The sequence below is a fragment of the Anabrus simplex genome, chromosome 10, assembly GCF_040414725.1.
Source record: "Anabrus simplex isolate iqAnaSimp1 chromosome 10, ASM4041472v1, whole genome shotgun sequence".
NCBI lineage: Eukaryota > Metazoa > Arthropoda > Insecta > Orthoptera > Tettigoniidae > Anabrus > Anabrus simplex.
In genome coordinates, this window is record NC_090274.1 from 13,602,109 (window position 1) to 13,622,821 (window position 20,713).

Below are 20,713 nucleotides of genomic sequence, written 5' to 3' on the forward strand. Positions count from 1 at the left end.
GATTCGTTGTCCAATGGGGCAGGGATAGTTTGAGCAGCAACGGTTATCCTATTAACTTCTCCCTTGGGAGGCGCTTCCTCACTACCTGCATTCACTATGGTGGGTTGATCAGATTTGGGAGGAACTTCCCCAGTTAACAATTGAGTGACCTTACTAGATAATTCAGAAATGTTTTCCAGGAGCGTACTAGCTTCCTTCCTCTGAACGTCATTCAGTTTTAGAGACAACAGATCGTTAACCCTATTCGAAAAATGATATAGCCTGCCTTGCACACGCTTAATTTGATTAGGAGACGGATCATTTTCATCAAAAAAACTAACTACAGAAGCTAGCCCAGTAATATTCTCCGTGATCGTGGAAAGAGAGTCGTCAATTTCTTTCTCTCCCAAATTGGGGATGGAAATGGGCAAATCAAGAGACTCTCTAAGCTTGTTAGTGTCTATTGCAACCGTGCCTCCAGATTGCACATTTCTGATAGTTAATTCATAGATCAACTCCTCCTTGCGCAAATAGTTAAGAAGGAGAACATCGCGAGGGCCGGGCATGGTGACAGAACAATTTTGGAAAACTCAAAAAATTCCAGCAACTGGGAAAATAGTTAGAGTTCGGAACAAACAATGTTTAGCCGTCAAAAGGGGCTAAATTGAGACCCATTCAACCACGCTCTGCTACCACTTGTTACCGTGTTTTAGCGGTAGGTAGAGGTGTAAGAAGGTGCGGGCGTGAATGGGTTTTCAAACTACGGAATCAAAGTTAATGTAAAATTTAACGAGGTTATATTTTCTTTTCAATATTAAGTAATAACAAAGAACAGGTACTTAGTAGCCAAAACACAATTTGAAATGTACAATTACAGGGGTTACAGAGTTTGGGCTTCGAGCCCAGAGTTCACAATTCTTGAGCAACTAGCCCAACTTTCCGATATACAAATTTTAACAAAGGGGCAGAAGACCCCAATCAAACCCTGGAGCACTTGCTCCAAATTACACAGTTAAGCCTCCTCGAGGCACACAACACTCCGTTTCCAAAAGAGCCACACGCTCTTTAATTTAAGCCTCTCCCAGGCCACACCAAACTCCACCTTCAAGTTGTCCACAACGGACACAAACCCAGGGGTAAAATACCCAATCTACTGAGGTCTATTAAATGAAAAGCAGGTTAATTAAATGACCACTAAAACAATTTGAGAGGAGGCGAACTTGCACTCCTAATACACTTTGATTTTAAAACCTACTTTGGCACTAGGCCGTTATTACAAGGGCTAATCCCATACTACAGAGGTGACTTAATAGCAATTTACATTACATTACGGAAGAATAGGTTGAGAAACAATAAGTTCACCTCAAAACATTATGAGTGGGAGCTCGAGAGGGTTAGCACTCTCTATCCCAGTATGTAGCTTTTCAAGAGAATAGAAGAAAAGACTAGTTACATTTTAGGAAAAGGTTACATGGTGGAACGCTTCGCACCCGCCCCGAGAGTTAAACTGCTGAGCAAGAAAAGAAAGAATTTATTTAATCGGCCATTACCTTATTGTTGACCGCTGCCGAAGAAAGAGGCGCCTCCCGCCTCCTGCTAGGTACTTAACACACTGAAAGATGGAACAGAAGTGGCCCAGAGACCCAAAAATCAGCAGTTTAAATACTCTCGCGGAAGTTTCTAGGCGTTAGGGGAAAGAAAACACCCGCCCACAATGTTTTTATTGGATAGGACCCCGCAACAGATACAAGTTGGGGGAAAATACACCAGATTGGTCAGAAATTACTAAAAGAAATTCGGGATTGGATAAATCTAAAACAAGGGGAAAAAGAGGGGTATACAGCCAACTTAAACCATAACAGAAAGAAATTTAACAAGAAACAAACTTTTGAAATAAAAATTTCTCCAACAAAATAGTTCTTTGACTCCGCACTAGGGTGCACTATTGTTGATCTTCAGTAGTGTCCTCTAGAAGAGAAAGTTCACACTTCTTACTTCACGCGAAACAAAAACACATCAAAAGTGACACAGTTCAAAAACTCAAAATTTTCCACATGGTGACATCTTCTGAGAAAGTAGAGAATTAATAGAGTAGATAAAGTTCAACCTTCCTCCAGAAGAGGAGTTTCAACTGGCGCAACTTTTAAATAAACGGTGTAGAGGTGTACCGCCCGGTACAGGAGGTATGGTCGAAGACAGAAGTGAGAGGGATGAAGATACTTGAAAGGAGAATTAGAGATATCCATAGGCAGAAATTATTGGGGAAAAGCAGACTGAGAAACTCGCTGAATGTTTTGATGAAAATAGAGGAGATATCAGGGTTGAATATTAGATACGTTGATAGGTCAAAACGATATGGGATGATGTGGTGGCTGTTAGGATTGCAAAGGAATACAGGATGGCTGCAGGGGAGGGATAAGACAAGGTGCATACTTTGTGGAGCTGTGAATGACGAATTTCACTTGCTAAGAGATTGTGAGGAAACGAGGGAGATAAGACATGGATTACTGAGTGCCGAGCATCGGAAAATATTGGGGAGAGGGGATGAGAAAGCAATCTTGAGATGGATTATTAAGCAGTGGGAAAAAGGGGGTGAATTGAACAGGTATTTATGTGCGGCAAAAAGGCCTGTGAGAGTAAAATGAAGGAGGGTGAGGTAGAGGGTGGACAAGGGGGTAGGGGGTGGAATAGTTATGTATGTATATGGGAAGTGTGTATATATAAGGGAATGGGATAGTATGATAAAATTCTAATGGGTTAGAGAATATAGGAGTCGAGTACTTAGTTAAGTATGTGGAGTTGGGTAATGATATGGGATTGCATGAAGGCATGGTGATTCTGTTTGTGTTAGAGTTGGTTGGAATGCAAGTGATAAAATGCTGAGTGTTGTTGTTTGGAGTATTGATTAGGTGTAGGTCAGGAACAATAATGTGACGCAAGTGTAGAGCGCAATAAGGACACTTGATGAGCATGTTTGAACATTGAGTAAGTGACTGCTACAGCTAATGAATGCTAGGAATAATACTATCATATATATATATTATTTTTATTATTATTATCTTTATCATTATTTCTCTCTTGATTCTGGGGTTTTAATTCAACGGAATGAGGGGCATGGCACGAGGGTCTGAGGATGACTGCTGTGGTGACTCTATTTAGGGGTTTTACGTTTACGGAGTATCCAACAAACCTCATGGCATGCCCAGGGGATACGGCAATTTCTTTCTTTACCCTTTTTTATAATATGAGTTGTCTATTATTATTATTATTACTATTATTATTATTATTATTATTATTATTATTATTATTATATTAGGGCAGGTGCTTTTTTCTCACCATACATGCATATTGGGGGGGAGTAAGGGAGGATGGGCAAGTGAGAAAGACGGGGTGGGTAAGGCCCACTCCAAATAAGCCAAGGAAGGGAAGAATACGATAGGTTGGATAGGGGAGGAGAGAGGATCCAGTTAGATGTGGACCGTCGTAATGGAATGGTGAGAAGAAAACACACTTTGTTTTTATGGGAATAATTCTGGAGAGCTAACTGAGGGGATCACTACTTGTAACTTTGGATTTATTGGTATTATCAAACTATTTCTGGGGAGCTGACGCAAGGGCTACTAGGCAAGATGGCTGCTATACATTTTTCTTATGGAACTAACTCTGTACAGATATATGAGGTGGTGATTATTGTTTTAAGAGGAAGTACAACTGGGCAAACATCCTATAATAGTAATCAGCGAGAAAAATGGAAGGATCCTACACTTCGAAAATGAAGGTATATGCCAGAGACAGACAAAGGCCACGAAGGGCGTGAAAATGAAGGACTCCTTTGGCCTCGAATGCTGTAATACCGTCGGGGTCGGAAAAGAACACGAGTTGACTAAGAGAGGTCGGGTAGGATAGCTGAAAGTGAGGAGCCTGGCCCAAGTAAGTGGAAGAAATGCCAGGATTTAGCTAAGGGCCTCGTGGTCGCCAATCCACGCTCCCATATCCAGGGCCCTTTTTATTCGCCTCTTACGACAGACGGGGTTACCGTGGGTGTTATTCTACCAGCCCCATGCATAAGGAGCTAACAGTGGACCTGGGTACATGTTACTCCCGTGAAATATCTCTGATGGAACGCCTGAACTTGTGGCGCCCTACAATTATGTCCCCATTCGAACACAGTTCTTTACGTTGAATCATTCTGATAGAAAAAACGCATTGCACCTGCAATTTATCCCGGAAGGATGTCCGAATACTGTATAGTGTAGCCCGGGGGCTGGGCGTTTGTGATTGTCTAAATACACATCTTACGACACATCCCACTAACAAACACCACACATAGTAGGAGATAATCCCCTCCACATAGGGCATCCCGTTATTAAACTGGCTTATCTCACAGCCTGGAAAATGTTTCTATTATTTGCCTCTCGAATTATGTCCGTTGTGTGTTGTATTCCTGTATTCGCCTATAACTTGATTTCCTTGTGTCTAAAATCCCTGAGTGTTAACAATGAATATGATGTGTCACAGGCTTGTCGTGGAGATCAGGAGGACAGAGGTGTGAAGATCTTTCCAGATGTGAACGGTATGCGAACTCAATGCATGATACCAACACATTGTGACATGCTCATCGCCTACTCTTGTGTTCTCGGTAAGTATTTCTGTGTTTGTCTAAAAGGCTCCTCGTGTCGGGGACCAAAAATGGCTTCCTACACCACGGACTTAAAATGGCTCCTTGACTTATATTACCTGTCTATGTACGCTGCCTAGCGACAGTGAATCTATGCATTTAATCCTGATGACAGCACATTGGATTGTCATATCCTAGCACGCGTTTTTCGCCGGTTTTTCATCCATAACTCATCAACGAAAATTTCCAACAAATGCGAGATTTTTTTCTGTACTACTGAGATGATTTGGAAGATTTTGGTACAAACTGCACCTTTTTACTCCCTCTGGTTTAAGAGGTTGAGTTTTGTGAAACATACCATACACGTTAGCGTTTTAGACTATTGTGAATACTGTTGTGTTTATTTCTGCAATTATGGTTCTCATAACAGAGACGGAGTTTATTATTTCCGGTCGTACGAAGTGGGGCGTCAGAATGGGACTAGTTTTCTTCATGTTAAGAGAACGAAACTGTTCAACAATTGCAAGATTTTTCCTGTACTATTGAGACGTTTCGGGAAATTTTGGTACAAACCACACCTTTTAACTCCCTCTTTCCTTGTTCACACCAGCTCATATAATTTCAACATATATTTTAATTCCTCGTAACAGTTGTTAATACCGAGCTGCAGTCGCTTAAGTGCGGCCAGTATCCAGTATTCGGGAGATAGTGGATTCGAACCCCACTGTCGGCAGCCCTGAAGATGGTTTTCCGTGGTTTCCTATTTTCACACCAGCAAATGCTGGGGCTGTACCTTAATTAAGGCCATAGCCACTTCCTTTCCACTCCTAACCATAAGACTTATCTGTGTCGGTGCGACGTAAAGAAACTTGCTAAAAAACAGTTGTTAACTCTTCTTTGTCTTTCTGAGAATTTTCATAAAAAATATTTGAAGAACATTGAAGACAAATTTAAAGAAATATAAATGCAGATTTAAGCAAGCCAACGTCTATTTTTAACTTCTCACAATTTCACATTCAAGGACGAAAAAACCTCACGAAAAAGCATTTGATCTGCTAAAAAAATCCACAAAATATGGTACTTCATGCTCCTCCATTTATTGAAATAGTTTCATCTACTTTTTCACGCACTTTCAACTTAGTATGTGCTTTCATTGCTGAAATACACGATGTTACAATAAGACTCATCCTGCATCGACATTGCTCTATGGCTTTAGCTTATAAACAAGGACACTAATATAACTGCTTTGCTAAAGCCGAAAATCCATCCATTTTATCAGAGAAGTCCTCTCTGATGGTATTCATCACAGGTGGAAACACTTGTGTTTTTCCTTGAGGTTCAAAATATGGCGAAAAATGAAATAATTACCGAACCGGCAAGGACACGGGATATTTTGCACGAAGCGCTGATTACGACTTGTGGGAGCTGATAGTTTTCCTCGTTCCCACACTGTGACCAAGATATTCAAGTTTATTTTTTTAATACAGGCAATCCATTGTAACGGGTGTTACAGTTGAACAGTTAAAAAGACGAATTTCGAGAATTAAATAACAATTGATCAATATCTCATTAATTGCAAAAGATAGCTCTTACTTTTGTGTGTGTACTATCAGCTATGATTTTCTGAAATAAATCTTTTCCCAGTATTTTAAATATTAAAAACCATACTGTAATGGGTATTACATGAATACAACCCACCTGTTGAGTTAGATGGTGAAAATCAGTAAACTGTGTGAGATGGCAGCTAATAGAAACTTGAAAATTTAATTGCAGGCCAAAGAAACTCTAGAAAAACTAAAAAGGAAAATCATTTTTCCTTGTTATTTCGCTATTTTGAATGTGGTGGGTGTTACAGGAATTGTGCCGCGTGTAACACGGTTGACAAAAAACATTATAACTGAACAAAATTGACAAAATGCTTGTTAGATTAAAGGAGATAATAGTACATAAGGACAAATTAAAGTAAAATTGTTTGTTTAAATGAGTAAATTAAACATTAGAGCTCATGAAAAGAATTTACGACTTCTTAAAAATTACTCTGAAACTGCTTGTATTTTAATCTTTATTTATTATTAAATACACACCAGAATCATATTCTAGTTATTTTCATTTTGAAACCTCAAAAACTGCATCTAAACTTTAATAATAATGATTTTAAAAATATGTTCATCACTAGATATGGCCATTTATAATATGTTCTGTTTATGTAGTTAAACATGCCACTGTTTTTTTATAGTTTACAAAAACGTGCCAAGGTTGCACTTTTCATGGAATACATGAATAAGTGTCATCAATGAATTATTCTTAAACCCTTGGATTAAGATATTGATGAAGTTTCCTTTTCAGGTTTCACGTCGTTTCGCGAAACAGATGAAGGAAGCTGGTTTATCCAGTCGTTGATCGCCGAGTTGAGGGTGAATGGTACCAGAGAAGACTTGTTGACATTGCTGACGAATGTGAACGGTCGAGTTGCCGCCATAACCCCTTCTAGCGGTGTGAAGCAGATGCCAAACTTCACCTCTTCTTTAACGAAAATAGTAAAATTCACAGCGCGCAATGACTATTATACCACGTCCATAGAGCAAGAACAAATGATGATAGATAGAACAGCAGTAGGTATGAGAAGATACATATCTCGAACACCTGTGTATTTGGAGAATCTGCATGAAAGCACGACACGAGAACAGTTGATTCAATACCTGAATAAGCAAGGTATCACCGACATCGGTGACTGTACTCCACTTCCGTCAAAGGGATGTAAGAAAACGTTCAAAGTTTACATTCCGCTCTCAGATCTAGAGAAAACCAGAGCGCCGGCCTTTTGGGAAAAGGGCATAAGAGTTACAACGCTAGACTTTCCCCAGGCATACAAGAGAACAAGATTCAATTAAGTTCGACGTTTGGGTGAATGGTCAACATACTGTTGTTATGCAGTGACATGTATCGAAAAACATCCCACACTTCCTAATAGAATCACTTGTTTGAGGAACGACACAAGTCCACAGAAGTACATCTCTCAGGAATAGGATAGAATTGCGTGTATTGTTACATATAATTTTAACGTAATCCTACAATTATAACAACCATTTCAATGACTTGAATGAATGAATGAATGAATTAATTGATTGATTATAATTAAGAAAATCCTCTCTCCCGTCACGGATAACAACCAGTTTGAGAGAGAGTTTCATGAATGAATGAATGTTCTCACTCAACCCACATGCATTTAACATACCACAGTATATTGGCAATTAGGCATGTACCTATTTCAGCCAAAACAAACTAACTAACAAAACAACAAACAGACAAACAAATAAACCTAAAAACAAATAACCTAATTAGAAGGCATACAATACGTAAAGAATAACAAAACTGAACAAATATAAAAGCGAAACATGATACTAAAATTATAATTATTGTCGCCCTTATTTATTATTGACTTTGATTCTATAATGTTCCATACCTGTGGGTCAAAGTTGTGTTATGTACATACATGGTTACAAAACTACGCTATTATTACCCCCTACAGAGATGATACTTCGGAAATTAATAATTTTTCAAATGTTTGCCCCTACTCAATATAAGTTAACCAATTTTAAACTGCTTATTGAATGTACGGGTAAATGATCAATTTGGAGTCTCCCTCTTCCAACTTCGGTTCTCTGAGGCATCCTGAAATATTAGCTTGCATTTCTGTATGTGCAGTTTAAATGTCCTATAATATATGTACCCGTGCTGATACCACTGTTTTCAAGGTTAAGTCCCTTAGCACCTTCTACAGCATGTACCATTCCCTCATTCACCACTTTCATATAGCTTTTTACAATTACCAGTAATTTCGATAGTTTCCCTGGCCTTCTCCATTCCCTGTTCATTAATTTGACAATTTTTTTTTCACAAAATGAACAACAAATGAATATTAAACATGTATCTATTGGAAGAATACTTGACGGCAAATTATTCCTCAGTGTTTTAAGTATTCAGTTTATATAGGTTTTTGAAATATAGACATATTTTCTACTGAGATTTGTACTGTGCCTCAATCAAACAGAAAATCATAACGAATTATGGATTTAAAGAAAACTATTATGTCCATAACAGTAAAAAAAAATAGTTTTCATATTTTGTATCTAACCTGTTTTGTACATGACACTGCATAATAGAAATGTTTTGTAAAGAATGCAGGATGACAATTTCACTTTGTATGCATCAATACACTTGTAAGTCTGTACTTGTATAACCTATAACAGCTATTTCAATTATTAAATGTTTAAAGGGGAATACGGATATGTTAATTTGGGGTTCAAAATGTTTGAAGGTATAAAAATAAGATCTAGTACGAATATTTATGTTGGATATTTGATCATAATATAATAATTACAAAAATACTCTTCTCTTTATTTCACTCAAAATCCCAGACTTCGCTTCCTGAATCCTCTGCCCTTTTTTTGGGTACACATGGCGAATATAATCAAATTTACCTCTATCAACAATGTGACTCAAGTATTTAACTAAAGTATTATAGTTGTTGAATCAAAAAAGAATTCGTGGGAAGATTTTGGTAATAACCTGGAAAGTCTAGGTCAAGCAGCAGGGAAACCTTTCTGGACAGTAATAAACAATCTTAGGAAGCGAGGGGAAAAAGGAAATGAACAGAGTTTTGAGTAATTCAAGTGAACTCATAATAGATCCCAGGGATCACTGGACAGGTGGATGGAATATTTTGGAAATCTTCTCACCGTAAAAGTAAATCTTCCTGGTGGTGTCTCGAATGATCGAGCTCATGGGGAGGAAGAAGATGATGTTGGTGAAATTTCGCTTGAGGAAGTGGAAAGGATGGTAAATAAACATTTTCATAAAGCAGCAGGTATAGATGAAATAGACCTGAAATGGTGAAGTATAGTGGGAAGGCAGGGATGAAATGGCTTCATAGAGTAGTAAGATTAGCATGGAGTGTTGGTAAGGTACCTTCAGAATGGACAAAGGCAGTAATTGCACCTATCTATAAGCAAGGGAAAAGGAAGGATTGCAACATCTATTGAGGTATCTCATTGATTAGTATTCAGTGGCGTCTTGGAAAGAAGGGTGAGATCAGTGGTTGAGAGGAAGTTGGATGAAAACCAGTGTGGTTTCAGACCACAGAGAGGCTGTCAGGATCAGATTTTCAGAATGCGCCAGGTAATTGAAAAATGTTACGAGAGGAATAGACAGTTGTGTTTACGTTTCGTAGATCTACAGAAAGCATATGACAGGGTACCGAGGGAAAAGATGTTCGCCATACTGGTGGACTATGGAATTAAGGGTAGATTATTAAAATCAATAAAAGGCATTTATGTTGACAATTGGGCTGCAGTGAGAATTGATGGTAGAATGAGTTCTTGGTTCAGGGTACTTACAGGAGTTAGACAAGGCTGTAATCTTTCACCTTTGCTGTTCGTAGTTTACATGGATCATCTGCTAAAAGGTATAAAGTAGCAGGGAGGAGTTCAGTTTGGTGGAAAAGTAGTAAGCAGTCTGGCCTATGCTGACGACTTGGTCTTAATGGCAGATTGTGCCGAAAGCCTGCAGTCTAATACATTGGAACTTGAAAATGGGTGCAATGAGTATGGTATGAAAATTAGCCTCTCGAAGACTAAATTGATGTCAGTAGGTAAGAAATCCAACAGAACTGAATGTCAGATTGGTGATACAAAGCTGGAACAGGTAGATAATTTTAAGTATTTAGGTAGTGTGTTCTCCCAGGATGGTAATATTGTGAGATTGAATCAAGGTGTAGTAAACCTAATGCAGTGAGCTAACAGTTGCTATCAACTCTGTTCTGTAAGAAGGAAGTCAGTTCCCGCACGAAACTATTTTTACATCGGTCTGTTTTCAGACCAATTTTGCTTTACGGGAGCGAAAGATGGGTGGACTCAGGATATCTTCTTCATAACTTAGATGTAACAGACATGAAAGTAGCGGGAATGATTGCTAGTACAAACAGGTGGGAACAATGGCAGGAGGGTACTCGGAACGAGGAGATAAAAGCTAAGTTAGGAACGAATTCGGTGGATGAAGTTGTACGCATAAACCGGCTTCGGTGGTGGGGTCATGTTAGACGAATGGATGAGAAAAGGTTACCTAGGAGAACAATGGACTCTGTTATGGAGGGTAAGAGGAGTAGAGGGAGACCAAGACGACGATGGTTAGACTCAGTTTTTAACTATTTAAAGATAAGAGGTATAGAACTAAATGAGGCCCCAGGACTAGTTGCAAATAGAGGATTGTGGTGACGTTAGTAAATTCACGGAGGCTTGCAGACTTAACTCTGAAAGGCACAATGGTCTATAATGATAATGTATGTATGTATGTATGTATATGTATGTATGTATGTATGTATGTATGTATGTTATTTCTGTTTAGCGCTCTTCATGCATCAGTAAGTATGGGGGCTGTTTTTCCAACCTCCGATGGGATATAAAAAAGACACCTTGACATAACAAAATGATTTTATCGCAAAAAGTTTGATAGTTTCATACTTATGTTTCCATATAATCGCCAAAAGGATTTAGGCATTTGCCGTATCGTGACACCAGCTTTCCGATGTTCTCTGCAAAGAAGTCCGCCGCTAGTGAGGTAATGTGCGTCTCGACAGCCTCCTGAAGTTCTTGTTTGTCCGTCACAAATGGAGGTTTATGATCAGTGAACTTTCCACAGCAATCCCAGATATTTCAAGGTCTTTTCTGTACACAATTGTGACTCAACATTAAAGATACTGGAAACTTAGTTCACGTTGAGTCCAAACAATGTTGATTGACGATCACAAAACTCAGCGAGTGCAGCTGTAGTGTTTCTCCTGCGTTACGATAGTGAGGGGGAAGATTTTATAAAGTCTATCGTTATTGGCGATAAAACATGGGTCCTGTAGGACACTCCAGGAACCAAAGAACAGTCTACGCAATGGATGCATCCTCCTCTCCAAACAGGCGAAAAAAAAATTTAAACTGACGCTGAGGAACAGGAAAACAATGGCTGCCTTTTTTGGGGATCATGAAAGTGTCTTGTTGGTGGACTTTATTGTGCAGCAGGCGAAAAGCGGTAACCCAAGTCTAGCGGTAGCCCATGTCTGGTTCCCATCATAGGCCACTGATATCATGTAGCCTATCCATCCGCGGTCTTCACTTTGACTGGCGAATAACAGGCCTTCTTCGGAGCACATGGCAAGAACCACGTGGGGTTGTCTAGAAACTGTCATTACCTCGCCTGACTGCCACAATTACATCAGATTGTTGCCGGATGCCACTGATGTCAACATGGAGAAGTAGTAGGGTAATGTAAGTTCTAAAACAATGGGTGTTGCGTCAGCATTTTACCACGAGGTCATTGACCCCTACTAGTGGGGATACCGGGCGAGTTGGCCGGGCGGTTAGAGGCGCGCGGCTGTGGGCTTGCATCCGGGAGATAGTGGGTTCGAATCCCACTGTCGGCAGCCCTGAAGATGGTTTTCCTTGGTTTCCCATTTTCACACCAGGCAAACGCTGGGGCTGTACCTTAATTAAGGCCACGGCCGCTTCCTTCCAACTCCTAGGCCTATCCCATCGTCACCATAAGACCTATCTGTGTCGGGGCGACGTAAGCCACTAGCAAAAAAAAAAAAGAAGAGTAGTGGGGATACGGGGGTATGACGTCATTGACACCTAGTATAGTAGTGGGGCAATGCCGATTCGCCGATTTTGCATAAGAGAGCATGCCTAACCTCACAGTCGCCATCTAGGAGGGGCCTAACCTCACTTTCATGGCCAGTTGCCTTCCCGACGCGGATTTTAAATAAGAGAGCAAGCCTAACCTCACAGTCGCCATCTTGGAGGAGCCTAACATCAGTTTTACGGGCAGATGCCCTTCCCGACAGCAACAGTAGCCATCTTGGTGGGGCCTAACCTCACGTTTACAGCTAGATGCCCTTCCCGCCACCATATTGACTAATAGGGCAATGGGGATTCTCGCGACGCCATCTTGAGTAGTATGACAATTTGGATTCGCGTAAGAGAGCAAGCCTAACCTCATGGATGGGCCTAACTACATAGGACCTAGTTTTACGCTCAGATGCCCTTCCCATTTCCATTTTGCAGGGGCGTAACTACACAGGGCACAGTTTTACGGTCGGATGACCTTCCCGTCGCCATTTTGATTCTCGCACCAGCGGGGGCACATATGGCCTAACCTAGTGTTACGGCCAGGTGCCCTTCCCGACTTCATCTTGGAGGGGCCGAACTAAACAGGGCCAAATTTTACGGTCACATACCCTTCCCGTCGCCATTTTGGAGGGGCCTAAATACACAGGCGCCATCTTCTCCCCAGTTTTACTGTCAGATGCCCTTCCCGTCACAATTTTGGAGGGCCTAACTACACCGTCGCCATCTTGGCTCAATTTTACGGACAGATGGCTTCTCGTCGCCATTTTGGAGCGGGCTAAATACAAAACGCACATTTTCATGTACAGATGCCCTTCCCGTCGCCATTTTTATGGGGCATAACTACACAGTCATCATATTGGACTCAGTTTTCAGGTCCATCCCAATCATCCGAACCATTTTTACCATGATGCCTGTAATGTCGTCGACAGGGTATACATAAAGCTACATCGATTGACATCTTATTGTGGAGAAGAAGGGTGTCCCAAAAAGCATCTACGAAAGGAGCAGCGTACGTAGATAAAAATCCTGGTGGTAAACATTGAATCAGATGTTTTGGCATCTGATATAAGGTTCTATGTTTATAGAACATCTTAATAGCCTCACTTACTTGTGTGAGATAAATAAGATGTTGCGTATTAGTTACGCTGGTAGGCGAACAGGATGCACATTCACAGTTTTGTTTGTTATCAAGACGATTGTCTGTAACGGTGTAGTCCTTTTCTTTTTTCTGTTCCATAGTGTACGATGTAGAAGCACAAACTAATGTTTATGATAAAGGGCTATCCATATTTATAGTCTTGCAACAATATTCGTTAGCGGATGGTAAGTGTCATCACTCATATGAATAATAGGACAATAGGCTGTTGTGTTAGCAGGAACGTTTTCAGGTGTGTCATATTCTAAACGAATATCGACAGGAGATTCTTTTATAGATTCTTCATTTTACGAGCAGTCTATAACTACAATCGGTGCTTTATTTTTAGATTATTCAGGCGAAAATAGCGGATGGTCTTCTTTCTGATAATACGATGATTGGAATTTACAAAACATGTCATAGAGCAATCCAAATTTATTTTTCTCAAAATTAATGTCTATGTTTGCGTATGGATACGTAATTCCATTGAGATATACTCTATTATTTCTTAATTTACAGTGATCAAACTGAGCTATCCTTTTCATGGTTGAATTTACGATGGGTTTGAATTCCAAAAATAAATATACACTGACTGACAGAGCAAATGCAACACCAAGAAGGAGTGGTTCGAAAGGGATGAAAGTTGGGGAAAAAACAGAGACGGCACGGACGAATAATTGATGTTTATTTCAAACCGATATGCAGGTTACACAATGCGCACGGCATCGACTCAGTAGGATGTAGGACCACCGCGAGCGGCGATGCACGCAGAAACACGTCGAGGTACAGAGTCAATAAGAGTGCTGATGGTGTCCTGAGGGATGGTTCTCCATTCTCTGTCAACCATTTGCCACAGTTGGTCGTCCGTACGAGGTTGGGGCAGAGTTTGCAAACGGCGTCCAATGAGATCCCACACGTGTTCGATTGGTGAGAGATCCGGAGAGTACGCTGGCCACGGAAGCATCTGTACACCTCGTAGAGCCCGTTGGGAGATGCGAGTAGTGTGTGGGCGGGCATTATCCTGCTGAAACAGAGCGTTGGGCAGCCCCTGAAGGAACGGGAGTGCCACCGGCCGCAGCACATGCTGCACGTAGCGGTGGGCATTTAACGTGCCTTGAATACGCACTTGAGGTGACGTGGAATCATACGCAATAGCGCCCCAAACCATGATGCCGCGTTGTCTAGCGGTAGGGCGCTCCACAGTTACTGCCGGATTTGACCTTTCTCCACGCCGACGCCACACTCGTCTGCGATGACTATCACTGACAGAACAGAAGCGTGACTCATCGGAGAACACGACGTTCCGCCATTCCCTCATCCAAGTCGCTCTAGCCCGGCACCATGCCAGGCGTGCACGTCTATTCTGTGGAGTCAATGGTAGTCTTCTGAGCGGACGCCGGGAGTGCAGGCCTCCTTCAACCAATCGACGGGAAATTGTTCTGGTCGATATTGGAACAGCCAGGGTGTCTTGCACATGCTGAAGAATGGCGGTTGACGTGGCGTGCGGGGCTGCCACCGCTTGGCGGCGGATGCGCCGATCCTCGCGTGCTGACGTCACTCGGGCTGCGCCTGGACCCCTCGCACGTGCCACATGTTCCTGCGCCAACCATCTTCGCCACAGGCGCTGCACCGTGGACACATCCCTATGGGTATCGGCTGCGATTTGACGAAGCGACCAACCTGCCCTTCTCAGCCCGATCACCATACCCCTCGTAAAGTCGCCTGTCTGCTGGAAATGCCTCCGTTGACGGCGGCCTGGCATTCTTAGCTATACACGTGTCCTGTGGCACACGACAACACGTTCTACAATGACTGTCGGCTGAGAAATCACGGTACGAAGTGGGCCATTCGCCAACGCCGTGTCCCATTTATCGTTCGCTACGTGCGCAGCACAGCGGCGCATTTCACATCATGAGCATACCTCAGTGACGTCAGTCTACCCTGCAATTGGCATAAAGTTCTGACCACTCCTTCTTGGTGTTGCATTTGCTCTGTCAGTCAGTGTACAAAGGCTTTTCAGTAAAGCGTCGTATTTTAACAACCCAGGTATGCTTGTTTGTAGGTGGTAACACTGGATATTTATGCTGCTCCCAACTTCGAAAACGTATAGATAATGGTGTTTCATTTTCTACAGTCTTGAGCAATCGAAGCTTTTCTTAATCAGATCATGTTACAACGGGAATCCTACACAATATACATTGAAGTGTAATTTTCAAGTCTACCGGTATTTCTGCTGCTTTAAGAGAATTGTAACCACTTCGATCACGGATCAGAATTAGCTTTTGTTTTTGCGTTGATTATAATACGTTTAAAGTCTTCTGGAAAGCCAAGAATATATTTCAGTGATAACATACCTGTAAAAGTTCCGTCATCATTAATCATCCCGTTGTTAGTATCTTTTGGACACCATGCTGCCATCCGTAAAAGATTACTTTCTTCGGCACTAAAAGAAGGGTAGAGTTTCATTGCACTTGTAATACCAACATTCTTCGATCTATCTCCACATTATTTACTTCATATCGCGCTTCAGAAAAGAGAAAAGCTAGACCATGGTTGTTTAGTTGGTTCACTTCCATATGACTTATCTACTCGTCCTTCAATATAAAGGGAGCTTTCGTGTGGTAGGATGTATACATTTTGCTTATTAATGATAAAGTGAATGTCATCATTGTTATTGAGTCCAAACGTAAAAGGTTGATAAGAATGAAGCTCACTTCGTACTACACTTTCATGAGTTTCTACTGTGTTCATAATGTCTAGCATTTTTTCCATTTTTAGTAGCGTATAACCTAAATCTTGGAGTATCTGCTTTTGGGCATCTGTTAACTCGGTGAGTCTTCGCAAACATGTAGTATGTCTCCGGAATGTACACCGTGTTTTATAGATTTTTCATTACTGGTTCAAGATAAAGTTTGTAAGCTACGTACGCGTGCCGATCTAAATTAATAAGCTGATTATGTTTATTCACAAGACCAAGAGTCATGTTACTAATGTGTTTTACAGACACAGGATGATAAAGAACTACTGATGGTTTCTCACGAATAGTATAACCACTTTCCTCTGTAATAATTAAGTCGTGCAGGACGTGTGAATGTTGTTGATTACTATTCAAGTCTGTAATAATATTACAGGTAATGTTTACATGATGATCATCGAAGAGTGTTATAGGTTGTTCTGAATTGTAACGTACGTTCGGTATGAGCTCTCTTGGTGAAAACCCAAGCAATGGTCCAGTCAAATGCGATGTTGCACACAGTAATTGAGAACTTATAATTATGATTACTAAAACTCTCTTCTCTAAACTGTTGAATTAACGTACTTTCAATGTGGTCATGAATATCGTCTACTGAATAACTGCATACTCATCGTAATAGAATTTGTTACGCCATCACGCACATTATAGATTTCATTGTAGCTTTCAAACGACACAAGTCCAAGCTATTGACCGAGTTCGATCGGTGGATTAAGATGGTTGTTTCAGGTCCTTTTCCGCGCACAGCGAACGGTCTTTCACTGTTAGGCCGCGTGCACACCGAGCGCGCTTCGCATAGTGTGTCGCGTGTTGCTCAACGCTAAGCGTCAGACAACGCGCAGTGTTGGTTAATTGCTTAGCGTTACCTAGCTTGTTCTGAAGCTATGGAAAAAGAAATTTTTCATGCAATGTTTCAAAGAGAAGAAATATGGAACCCAAGACACAAAAACTATAAAAATGTAACTGTTTTGCAAAATAGGTGGACTTACGTATCTACAACAGTTTTATCGCATTCCTGCAGTAAACATATACAGTAGTATTACTTCTCCTGTCACACTTTACTGAGCTTAACATTGTGACAGGATGGAATTGGGTATGGATGTTAGTGTCGGAAGTGTCCGAGGAGAAGTTCGGCTTGCCAGGTGCAGGTCTTTTGAATTGACTCCCGTAGGTGACCTGCGTCGTGATGAGGATGAAATGATTATGAATACACACATACACCCAGCCCCCGTGCCAATGGAATTTACTAATTATGATTACAATTCCCGACTCTCCCGGGAACCGAATCCGGGACTCCTGTAACCAAAGGCCAGTACGGTAACCATTTAGCCATGTAGCCGGACACTTTGTGACAAAGTGCATAGAACCTATAATTTTTGCAAATGGAGGATGGTAACATGAAGAATATCACTCTGCAGGCTATGAGTGGGTTTGGAAGTAAATATAATATTTGTCACACATTTACTTCACTTTTGTTACGATGATAAATTGGCTATGCTTACTGTAACAGTATTGTAAAATACTATTTATAATTATTACATAAAGAGCGTGATTTAGCTGGAAATTTAATTTCCACGTGTTTGCTGCACGGTGCTCATGGACAATTGGGAAAATCGAATTTCTCCCAATACTTCTCTGCTACTTGTCGCCACATTTCAGTTGTAGGGTTTGGAGAAGGTCAAAGGTATTTTTTGTCATTCTTAAGTAATCATAAAATTTATCGCGATAAAGTCTTGCATCTCTGTACAAACGATGGAATTCTCCGAAAGTAATTCGTTCTTCATTAAATTCATGAATCCACTTTCGATTTTTCTTTCTAATTTTTAATTTTAGGTAACTGTTATCCATCAGTAAACTGTTTCTAGTGTACTTGGATAACGGCATCAGTTTGTGACGACCCTAAAACGCCTCGCGCCAAACTAAGCTGAGAGCACGGCGTAGAGTTTTCGGTGTGAACAGCAAGCACGCCTTGCGCTATGCATAGCATTTCACGCTACCCGCGACACACTATGCGAAGCGCGCTCGGTGTGCACGCGGCCTTAGTCATCACGCGCACACTGTTGCTCTTTGTCCACTGTCTGGTAGTAGTGCTTGTGGCTTTACGTCGCACCGACACAGATAGGTCTTATGCCGACGATGGGACAGGAAGGAGCTAGGAGTGGGAAGGAAGCGGCCGTGGCCTTAATTAAGGTACAGCCCCAGCATTTGCCTGGTGTGAAAATGTAAAACCACGGAAAACCTTTTTCAGGGCTGCCGACAGTGGGATTCGAACCCATTATCTCCCGAATACTGGACACGGCCTCAATTAAGCGATCTACTGTCTGGGTTTGATATAAGAACATAAGACATAATCGCCCGCACATGGGTGCATTGAATTATTTCACGCGGTTTTTATTGTAACTTATGTCTGCACTGCTTCCGAAATAACATACGAGTTCGAATGGTGGAGATAAGTCTCCATAGCTGTCGAAATAACATACTTAAGATTTACGTTTTATGCAGGCAACGTAATGAGTTCCAGGCCCGCGACTGTTGTCACGTTCACGTGGGCATGCCGGTAGTTGATCGCGCATATACACATCTTGAAAATAATGAATTCCTAGTTGTTTAGTACACGTAAAAACTTCTTCGTGGGTTAGAACTCGAAGTGGCAGTGCATTCAGTAGGCGTTTTTTGAAGATATGTAGATGCCGAGCCCATTTTTATGGCACCAACTGGGGTGCGAAATCCGAAAAAACGGTGGGGGGAGAAGGATCCTTGGGGTTAAGTACTACTGTTTATTTCAGGCGGGGGAGGGGTATTTGATTCCCTGTAAGTAAATTACCCCCTCTCTCAGGGAAATGTACATTTTAATATTTTTTACTTGAATTCTGTTGTTATAACAAAAATTAGAATTCTTGGAAAGTTGTTCTTCGTAGGCTATCACATTTTTTCCGTTATTCATCACACAGTTCAAAAAAATACTAGTAACAAGTAGGCACTTCGAACTAGGTGCAATTTTATTGAATGCCTACGCGTATTCGATGGAAAAAGTTAATGGGAATTTCGGAAGTCTAGGCACTCATATCTCTCTCCCTCCCACCCTCGAGCACGGCTGGTGGCAGACCTTATGAGTTGCAATGTTGAGCAGTAGTTTATCTGTAACAGATGCTGGATCGTTGTGCACATTGTGACAATGGAATCCTATAGCAACAAAGCGAGTAGAACTGTAAACAAAATTTAACTTAATAAACTAAATAAAAGTTACAATTTATAAACGTAGAATGTACTAAATATTGTATAGCCCATCATTTTTGTTCTATCTTTGTACCACATCCCCAAGGTACGAAATACGCCCCCAGAAGATTTTTTGACTGTGTATTATCATTACCAATTTTAAAGAAGTTAGTAATTAAACTATTCTTACTTTTTACCGCAGGTTTCATTTCTAGATTCTGGACCTCGACTGTTCGTTACCATGTACAAGCTTACAGATTGCAGACTGGTGCCAATGGTGGATTTGGCAGCGGTAACGTCAGACAAGTTCATCTAAAATCCAGACGGGAGGGTTGTTCTACGGAGTAAGAGAGAAATCGGTGCAGCGAAGGAGCTAGAAAGAAAATCGGCTGAGATGTTTATGAGAGACTGTCCCTTTCCTAAGAAAGGCCAGGCGAGTCACGGTTTGTCCTCATTTACTGCTTTATTAGTGGAACCATTCTCTACCAGGACTAAATTCTGACTGAACAAATTTGTCAGTTTGTACACTCCTTAAGTGTATATTGTCCTATTGGCTACCTACCGGAAACACACCCTCTCTAAGAAGTACAGGAGTGGTGTACTCTCGAGCTACTTATTTTTGCCCGGGTTTCAGATGATCCTGCCAGAGTGAAACAGTAACAATAGGCTGCAGGTTTGGAGTTGCCACCACTACGTTGCTTTATTTCTCAAGGGTGACAGTCATTATATTATTTCTATATTATGTGTATTATTGGCAAGGTTTTTATGAAAATATGTACAGCAAGAATATCCATTTCACTAATATATATGTTATACATTTTTCTTATTACTTTATAATGAAAGATTCCCCGCGGGCAATTTTAGTGGGGGGGAACCTCTGAGATAAAATTGTCGGCGTGGTAAACCCCCCATCCCCACCGCGATTTCGCACCCTGTGGACGCCTTTGCCTCCATTGTTTTGTTACGACGTTCACTCCCTTTCAACTGCTGTTTCGCTTCTTCTACAGCCTTAACAGTTATTGCTACAGCACCAGCACCACCCGGCAAAGATCCTAAAGCTGCTAGTCCAGCAAACAGCGCAGGAAGAAGTCCTCCTCGTTTTGGTACAGGAATAATTCGTCCACTTTTACAAAACATTGCTCTGCACTTTGGAGAAATTCCCGCTCTTGCTGCGCGTAGTGCCGTAGTAACAGCTACACGCGGATTGTATTCCGCACGAATAGCGTTTTGTGCAGCCTTTACAACATCTTTCCATCCAACAGTTTTAGTTTTCTTCTTCATAACGTTTGGATATCGTTGTTTCACATTTCTGTGCACGACTTCACTCGTCAAGAGCGAAT

General features: G+C 41.2%; 1 protein-coding gene across 1 annotated transcript in view; it reads left to right on the plus strand.

The window, feature by feature from the left end:
* The window catches only part of LOC136882190 (caspase-1), a 40,369-nt gene extending 31,384 nt beyond the window's left edge, over positions 1–8,985 (plus strand). The window contains exons 5-6 of the mRNA XM_068229497.1: positions 4,498–4,618; positions 6,944–8,985. Coding sequence (XP_068085598.1) covers positions 4,498–4,618; positions 6,944–7,488 — 666 coding nt within the window. The 3' untranslated portion in view covers positions 7,489–8,985. The remainder of the gene's footprint in view (positions 1–4,497; positions 4,619–6,943) is intronic.
* Positions 8,986–20,713: the final 11,728 nt, after the last annotated feature.